This window comes from Melanerpes formicivorus, unplaced genomic scaffold (genome assembly GCF_026170545.1).
Source record: "Melanerpes formicivorus ecotype bairdi unplaced genomic scaffold, bMelFor1.0.p_v2 SCAF_621, whole genome shotgun sequence".
NCBI classification, from domain to species: Eukaryota; Metazoa; Chordata; class Aves; order Piciformes; family Picidae; genus Melanerpes; species Melanerpes formicivorus.
The window spans coordinates 71305-80412 of NW_027142973.1; the positions used below are offsets into that span (position 1 = coordinate 71305).

The 9108-nt window shown below is 58.1% G+C and overlaps 1 protein-coding gene across 1 annotated transcript; it reads right to left on the minus strand.

The window, feature by feature from the left end:
• Positions 1–617: 617 nt before the first annotated feature.
• On the minus strand, positions 618–5272 carry BTG2 (BTG anti-proliferation factor 2). The gene is made up of 2 exons (XM_068170796.1): positions 5027–5272; positions 618–4015 (listed from the first exon to the last, which is right to left on the minus strand). Exons 1-2 carry the CDS (start codon positions 5184–5186, stop codon positions 3660–3662), a joined length of 516 nt encoding a protein of 171 aa, XP_068026897.1. The 5' UTR covers positions 5187–5272; the 3' UTR covers positions 618–3659.
• Positions 5273–9108: the final 3836 nt, after the last annotated feature.

Genomic DNA, 9108 nt, shown 5'->3' on the forward strand with positions numbered 1-9108 from the left:
GCATCCAAACAGGATCTCCTGTGAATCAGCCCCAGCTGCCTTTACCATGACAGGCCCAGAGCATCCTGCAACAGCTCAGCACTGCAGCCCTGTGATCCTCACTCTTCCTCCTCCCCTGCCTCAGTCACCCCGGAAAGGACACTGGGGGACAGGGAGGCTTCCCCAGGAGCTGGCAGCAGGGATCCCTTCTTCCCAAGCCTGTATGAAGCTCTGAGGGCCTGGGTGGGAGAGCTGGCAGTTGGACTACACAAAACCCTTCATGCCCTGGCAGGGCAGAGGAGTTCTACAGCCCTGCACTGGAGAAATCCCCTTCTGCCCGAGCCAGGAGCCAGCAGGCAGCACAGGGAAGGACACAGCAGGGCACCCACAGCCCACATGAATCACCAGACCAATTCCCAGCCTTAATTCCTCAGGTTCAGCTGGGCAGGTTTGGAGTCAGCACATTGACTAAGCAGCTTTCTTCCACCGCCCCTTCCCTTGCCACAGCTGGGTAATTACCGAGCCTCAAAGCCAGACTCCAACCAAAAGCCTCCAGCACTCAGAGGGTGGAATTCCAGCAGCCTCAGCCCCGAGCAGCTCAGCCCCCAGCAGAGCAGCTCCCGGCAAGAAAAGCAGGCTCAGGTTTGGAGGTTTTATTGTAATTCCTGCTACATTTTTATTAAAGTAACAAAAAGCCTCTGTCAAAAGGATCTGTACACCCCGGGTATAAAAACACTGCTGTACAATCGGGAACCAGCCACTCCCCTCCTCCCGGGGCAGCTTCCGAACTCCCTTCCCTCGGATACAAAAAGGAACGACGACACAAAAGAGCAAGCAGCAGGTCCCGTTCAACAGTCCAGCTCCTTCAACACGAGACACCCCCAAACTAAGCCCAGACAGAAGCACCTCCAAGGCGCTGCACCGGGGCAGGCTTGGAGGCCACACCGAAAAGGCAACAGAGAGACTAATTCACAGCTTTTATGTGCAACCAGCTACGGGAGAAGTGGATCTCACCCAGGTTTGGAAGCGAAACAAAACCACCGGACCCCCTCCCCCCCGAACAAACGGCAGAGTCCTCCACAGCAGGGGCTCAGGGTGGGTTGGTTCTGGGGGGTGGGTGCAGCCTTAGTGTATTCCTTTGGTGTGGGCTGTTCCTGAACAAAAGATGCTGGGGAGAGGGAGGGGAGAGAGTAAAGAAGAGGGTGGGGGTGGGGTGAGTGTTGAGACTGCTTTTGAGGGTGCCAAGGAAGTAGCAGCCCTCAGGAAGCTCCACACGCAGGCAAGGAGCTCAGCCAAGCAAGCACAGCTCCTCCTGGATGCAGTCCTCCCTGTGGGCTTTTGGTTTTCCCCCCACCTAAGCAAGCAGGGGAAGTGAGGACTCCCCCCCAAAAAAACCCCAAGATCCCCTTTTCCCTGAAAAGGGAATTGGCTTTTCTTTGTTTTTCTCTGGAAGTTGCCAAACTCCCCTCTTGGTGAGGTCACCTATTGCACAAGTTCACCAAGGGTAAAGCCCCAGTGCTGCAGCTCAGCCTCTGCTGCGCTGCCAGGAGAAGTGTTCAAGTGATGCAGAGGGAAGTGATGCAACTTCCAAGAGCCAACCCAGCCTGCTCTTGCTGCTGAAGGACAAACAGAGCTCACCCCTTGACATCTGAAAGGGACAGAAGTGGAAGTCTGGGTTTCCAGTCCTGGAATTCTTTGATTTATGAAGCTGATAAAACCATCTGAGCTGAGGTGAGAGCTGGGGAGCTGCACTGGGCTGCAGGTCTGAGACATTAGATAAGCTAAGAGCCTGTGGCAGATGATGGGGAGGGAGGTTTCCTTCCTCTCCCTCTCTCTCTCCCAGAGCACCCAAGATTTGGAAATATATTGCACAAATGTCTGAGAACTTGAGTCACCAAAGGCTGGGCAGGAGCAGCTCTGCTTCCACCACCAAGCTGCCAGCTCAGGAAAGAGGAAGGTGGGAAAAGAAACACAGCACACAAATAAGATGTGCTGAGAGGCAAATCCAGGCAAGTTTCCTTACAAACCACCAGGCCAAGGCCCTGCTTTGCCAATCCCTTCTCCCAGGAGCCCTGGAGGAGCACCAGCTGGTGAGTAAAACCCACCAAAGAGGCAGTGGGCAGACAGCATCCTGGCAAAAGGCTCATTCCCAACAGGTGGGAGGGGTTTTGAAGGCAGCACTTTCAGCTCCCACCCAAGCCACAGCAGTCTGAGGGCCAAATCCTGCACAATTCTTGGGCAAAGTCTCCCTGAGTACCACCAGGAGTCCAGGAAGAGTTTTTGCTTGAGCAGAGAGGGCACAGGAGCAGGCACTCGTGGTGCGAGCCAGGTGTGCGCCGAGAGGCCAGAGCCAAAAGCTGCCTCTTGCCAAGGTAGCAACGGAGACAGCTCCCAGGGACAGATCACTCAGAGGGGCAAGAAGTGCTGTGACTTTAAAAGCAAGGTGAGGACCCCAAAGCACCTGAGCACCCCACACACAGGAGAAAGAGACACCCCCCTCCCCCCCAACACTTGTAAGAGCCAGGGCAACGGAGGGAGCTCTCTCACACCAACCTCTACAAGGCAGAGGAGCTGAAGCAGCTCGGAGAAGTGCCACAGCAAGTCGTCAGCATTGGATCAGGCAACTCCTGCAAGCAAGGGCCCAGAGCCTGCTCTTGGGAGTGCAGAGAGGCCACACAGGAGCAGGTCGTGGCTGATGTCTAAGCCACCCACAGCAGAAAGGCTTTGTGAATTCACAGCTCTTGGGTGCTGGTTTCAGGGTCTGGAGCACCCTTCTCAGTGTGCAGCAAGCAGTGGGTGGCAGCCAGGCACTGGGGAGCACTGGGGACAAGCAGCACTCCAGGGCCACCACAGGAGCGGCAAAGTTCAACTTGGGGGGAGGGTTCTCTGCACAGCTTGACCCCCAGCTCAGCTCTGCCTTGCTCCACTTCACAGCACACAGAGCCAGGGGTGGCCCTTTTCAGCCCAGCAGCAGGCAGGAAAGATGGAGGGGCTGGGGCCAGGTCCTTTCCCCCCCTTGCTTTGTGCCAGGAGCAGGGCAGAGCAGAGCTGCAGCACTCACGGAGTGAATGGGTCCAGAGGAGATGTGCAAGAGCAGAGGAGGGTCCCCAGCATCACCCAGCCCCAAGGCAAGGCTCCCCAGACAGCGTATCCAGGCCTCAGAGGGAGCAGAGCAGCTGGGGAGTGCTGAAGTTAGTGGAGGGAAGAGGACAGCAACTCCTCCATCCCTCCTCCAACAGCCACCCAGCACCGCTGGGCAGCAGGACGGCAAGGAGGCCACGCAGGCATCTCCCACCACCCAGCCGCACTGCCCAGCCTGGCTCTTGCCTCTCCTCCAGCGAGCAAGAGCCAGCCCCAAGCTGCCATCCAACGCTAACTCAGGTAGATCTCAGCTTCAGAAGCAAAAACCTCACGAGCTTGCAACAGCTTTAAAAACACAGAAGGAGGCAGGGGGGGGGAAAAAGGCACCTGGGGCACCGCCGCTGGTCCCAGCAGCACCCAAACACTTTAATTCTTGGGGCTCTTTTTCTTGGCTGTTTTGTGGTTGGTTTTCTGTTTTCTTAAAAAATATATAAATAGCTCTTCATCTTAAAAAATAAATCCTCAGGTGAGGTATTACAGTAGGCTGTGTCTTGGCAGCGGGTGAAGGACGAGAGGAGGAGGAGGAGGAGGAGGAAGGTTTAGCTGGAGACAGTCATGATGTAGTTCTTGGAGGGGCTGGTGCGGCCCAGCATCAGCTGGTTCTTACAGGTGAGCATCCCGCAGGAGCTGGGGGCTTTGGGGCCGGCAGCCTTGCTCGCAGTTGCTTCGTACAAGACACAGATGGAGCCATCCTCCCCGATGCGATAGGAGACCTCGTAAGGGTCCACCCAGAGCGTCAGCTCGCTGGGCAGGAGCTGGTAGAGCTGCGGGAGGCTGAGTCCGATCTGGCTGGCTGCCTTGCTGATGATGGGGTCCATCTTGTGGTTGATGCGGATGCAGCGGTAGCCGGAGCCTTTGAAGGGCTTCTCGGGAAACCAGTGGTGCTTGTAGTGCTCTGCAAGGCAAGCGGAGAGGAGCCGTCAGCCGCGGCTCGCAGGCGGCGTGCGCGGTCCCGCTGCGGCTCCCAAAGGGGCTCCGAGATCTCGCTGCGGGGGTGGAGGAAGCTGAGACCTCCTTCAGCTGCCTCCAGCAGATGGAGGATCCAGAGCCAAGCACTCGGCTCCTCAGCCGCTGCCGGCTCCACGGCGCAGCTCTTTGGCTCCGAGAAACCCCAGGCAGGGCAACGGCGCCACGGAGGGCGATGGGACCTCAACCAGCAGCTGCTGGGGTAGGTGCCACACTGCTGGGGCAGATACCATATCACCACCAACAAAGGACCACAGCTGGGGAGCAGCATCCAGGTCATTCTCTCAAAGTTCCGGGCATGTCGCTGTCCCTTATCTCAGCACAGCGGCAAACAAACCTCCCCTCCTTCGGGCTGATAACACAGGGCTGTGCTCAGCTGGGAGGGGACCCCTGACCCACCCACGCCGTGCCCAACCCCAGACACTTGCGGGGAGTGCCAAAAGCTCTCCGCCACAGGGCTGAGCTCTTCTTGCCGGCGGACACAGAGCAGCTTTGGATTATCCCTACCAAGCCCCAGCAGGAAGGGCTTCAAGCAGATGGGCTACGGCTGGGAGAGGGCAGGGGGGAGCTGCACAAAACCCTCAGACCAGGCAGGGAACCTGCTCACCTTCGGGGCTAAGGCAACAGCTGCCCAGCACCCCTCGGGGACACGGGAGGGTGGCCAGGGAGAGGCACACAGTGGTCGCCCACGGGAGGGTAGCCAGGGAGACGCACACTTAGGTACCTGGCATCGAGGAGGACACAGCCGGGTGCCAGGGACAGGCAGTGGTGGGCACCCGGAAGGGGACAGCAGGTCCTGAGAGCAACACGAGGGGGCTCTGAGGAAGGACACCGGTGGGCACACAGCCCCGGGGTGGGGGGACGACAGAAAGAGGCTGGAGTGGATTTCAACCCTGATCCTTCCTCCCGACAAAGCAGCTGCTCTCTTCCTCCTCCTCACCTGCGAGGGCCTCCCGCAACGCCCCGCTGAAGACCTGCAGCTGCTGCTCGCTGACACAGCCCCGAGTCCGCAACAGGCTGGAGACGAAACCGACGGCGGCGGCGATCTCCGGGGCCATGTCGGGCCGGGGGCCGCGGCGCTGGTTCTGGCGCTGGCTCATTGCTGGGCTCCGGCGAGGCGGAAGGGTCCCGGTGACGGCGGCGACTCCGCGCTGGGTTGTTCTGGGCTCGGTCTGAGCCTCCGGCTCGGCGCTGCCGCTAAATAGGGCAGCGGCGGGAGGCGGCCCCGGCGCGGCGGCAGCCATTGGCACAGCGCGGCTGAGCTCAGCACCGGGGCAGCGCTGACGTCGTCCCCACGATGACAATAGCTGGGGGAGGGAGTTACCGGAGGGCTATTTTTGGGGCTGACCTAGCAGCAGGAGTAGGAGGATTGGGGCAGGGTTTGGTCCGCTGCAGCTCCCCGCACCCCACAGCAGAGACCTCTCTCGGTGTTGGGGGAGACTTCGGGGTCGTGGAATCGTTTTGGTTGGAAATGAGCTTTAAGCCCATCCAGTCCAGCCCTTCTCTAACTCTGCCGTGTCTGGTGCTAGCCCGTGGCCCTCAGCACCACATCTCTGTGGCTCTGAAACACCTCCAGGGATGGGGGTTCAGTCACCTCCCCAGGCAGCCTGTGCCAGGCTTGGAGAACCCTTTCAGGGAAGAAGTTTCTTCTGATGCCCAACCTAAACCTCCTGGGCTGCAAGGTGAAGCCATTGCCTCTCAGCCTATTGCTTGTTACTAGGGAGAGGAGACCAACCCCCACCTGGCTCCAACCTCCTCTCAGGGAGCTGTAGAGAGCAAGGAGGTCTCCCCTTAGCCTCCTCTTCTCCAGGCTGAACAACCCCAGGTCCCTCAGCTGCCAGAGAGGTGAGGAAGATGAGGGGGAATGCGACAGTGACCACTTTCATCCTGCTGTCTGAGCAGTGTTTGAGGTGAGGAGCAAGGGCAGACACTCCAGGACCCGGTGGCTCCCTCCAGCCTGGCTTTTGGCTGGAGGAAGAGCAGGATCCAGGGGGAGGTAGCTGCAGCACAGAGGAGGTGTCCGCTCGCAGAGCAGGGAGAGCAAGCCGAGGCAAGCATGGGGCAGAACCAGGCGTCCTCAGTTGCCTCCATCCAGCCCAGGAGGAGGGGAGAGCAGAACTGCTGCGTGGCCCTGATGCTTAGTGAGATGGAAGCAGCACCTTAAAGCCACTACAAGCCAGGGAGCTGCACCAGCTGGCCCAGCTGCCAGCCACGCTGCCCAGCACAAAGGCCCTCGCCCAGCCTCTGCTGAAACTGGCCTGAAGCTAAAGCAACAGGAGGAGGCCAAGCTCCTGTGCTTTGATCAACCATGAGAGAGTTAGTATCAAACCAGGATGGGATTTCTGAATGAATATTCCCCTGGCAGAGGGCTGGGACGGTTTGGAGCCATTGTCTGGCAGCCCCAGATGCCTCCCTCGGTGTGCACCGGGGGAGGATCTGAAGCCGCAGCCCCGATGCGATCCCCGGCGCTCCCCTCCTGCGGCTGGGGCCTCCTTTGGCACCTCCACAAGCGGTGGGTGCAGCTGGAGAGAACCGAGGCAGGGGAATGAGCTCATCTGGGTTTGCCTCTGCCCCAGGAGCAGCCCCGCAGAGGCTGAGCCGGGGCCGGTTCCCACAGTGCCGCTCCCGGCGCTGGCACAGCGCTTTCGCCGCGGCGCTCCCTGATAAGCAGGCGGTGCCCTGCCAGCATGGAACCTGCCGGCACAGCTCCCCCTTATCTCGGCTCTTATCAAAGTGCTCCGGGCCCTGTCCCACTTGGGCATCGCTCTTGGCACGGGGGGAGCCTTCCCGGGGCCCCTTCCAAAGCTTTCATGTAGCAGGTTGGCAAGAGGCTTCCCAGCAGCTCTTGGTACAGCAGGTCCCAGGGCTCCAATTATCTCCCATGACTCAAGGGTGTAATTGGCCTTTTTGAGGCCTTTTGCTTCCAGTCTGCAGCTCATTTTATTCACACCTGTGTCATTCACACGGGCAGGCACCGTCCAGGGCATTTCACACCTTCTGAAGCAAGAGGGGATGGCTCAGGAGCAGGGTGTAACCAACAAGCCAGGGCAAAGAGTGGGAAAATAGCTCTGGAAACCTTAGAAAAGGTGGATGGAAGAGAGAGAGCCCCAGCAGGGCTGGGTACTGACCCCATTTTGTGCTCTGCACAGCTTAAAAGCAAGCACTTTGGGCAGCATTCATGGGGTCAAGCCAACAAGAAGAGACAGAGCCAAGGGGTCCCCCAGTCCTCCCCTCCCCACTCCATCTGCTGCTCCATTCATCTGCTGAGCACGAGGAACCAAGCAAATCTCTTGCTATAAACCAGATTTGCCTTTGTAAGCTTTGAAATAAACCCAAGGATTAAAGTCTGAGAGCTTTTCTCTCTCTCCCTAAATCAGCAACACACATGAAAGAGCACATGGGTGATGTGAAACCAGAGCAGGCACAATGCAGGCTGAGGGAGGGGATTTACACAGCAGCAGCCGCAGCCAGAGGCCCCTGGAAAGCAGCTTTGCATAAACACAGTCCCAGCCTTGCCAGTCACAGCCCCAGGACTTCAAGCACACCTGCACTGCCTGCCCCCAGCCATGCTCAGGGCCTGGGGGTGCCCTCAGAAGCAGCAGAAAGTTAGGAAGCATCAAACCCACCCTGGGAGCAGATCCCTTGATCTGAATATTGTCAGCAGCAGCCAAAACAAACCTTCCACTTCTCTGCTGGGGGCGAGCACAGGAGGCCTGAGCAGCACCTGGAGTCTCAGCAGAGGAGCTGAGAGCTGGGGAAAAGGAATTGTTTCACATCTAGACCTGGAGTGGCCCTGGGCAGCCTGCTCCGCTTGGGGGGTGTCCCTGCTGACTGCGGGGGGGTTGGACAAGTTGACCTTTGGGGGTCCCTTCCAATCTCTGAATCCAACAGAAGGATCCCATTTAAATAAGGATGGAATTGTCCAGTCCTGAGGAGGTGAACCAGAATTGCAGCAAGAGGCCTTCTGTCCTCCAGCCTGCCAAGAACAGCACTAATGGGCACTGCAGGGTGATTTGCCATCAGGGCTAACAGTGCTCCTTAAGTGCTGGCTGATGATCTAACCTTGGCAAGCAGGTTCCCCTGGTCCCCCCTGCTCCACAAGTGGCTGGGAGTGAAGTGGTGCCACCAGACTCAAGAGCTCCCACTTCTTCTCCACCATCCTTCTTTCCACAGCCTCCCTTTCCACAGCTTAGAGCCTTTGTCTCATGTCTGTCTGTCTGTGTGTTCAGATGGCTGGACACAGGGTGTCCCAAATCAGATTGTCTGCGTTAAGCTCTTCCAATAGGAGATTTCCTGTGGGGCTCAAGGACCTCTAAGCAGGTTTTTATGGGCCCATAATTTCTGGCCCTGTTACAGGAAGGCTGCAGCCTCAAAAGACAGGGCCTGAGACCTAGCACAGGCATCCAGATTGCTCTGAGGAGTTCCAGGGTAAACAAACAATTAGAGAATAAAATTTCCTGCTTAAAAAGAGGGAGAGAGAGAGAGAGACAAAAAGCCCTTGGAGCTGCTTTTAAAGCTCTCTCCTGGCTGGGTTAGTTTCCACCCTGTGTTTGGCTGGGGGTGGATGCCTGAGAGCATTTAGATTTCAATTAAAAAACCAAAGGAAGAATTAAAATCCACCCACCCCAAAGCCCACCGAAGTTCTCCCCAGGGGTTGGATCTGGAAAGGGTTGGGCTGGAATTAGAGGTTCGGGTCGGGCTTCAAACACCTCTGCCCCACTCTTCATCCCCTTGCACTACAAGGGGAAACCTTTGGCTTTCAGGCAAGGGTTAAAAACTCCTGGACGGACCTAAGCTGCTCGCAGGGACTGAGGCTGCTCAAGAGTTTTGTGTGCAGCTGTTCCCACGCTGCTCTCCGACTTGTTATGGTTTCTGGGGGGGTGGTGACGACACCTTTTATGTGTTGTTTTTCTTTACGTCTGCTGGGCTTAGAGTTCCGACGGCAGGAGACGCAGCGCAGCCAGCCCGAGCGGCTCTCGAGTGCCATTAGAGAGCCATCAGAGCGCCGGCAGCTGCCGGTGG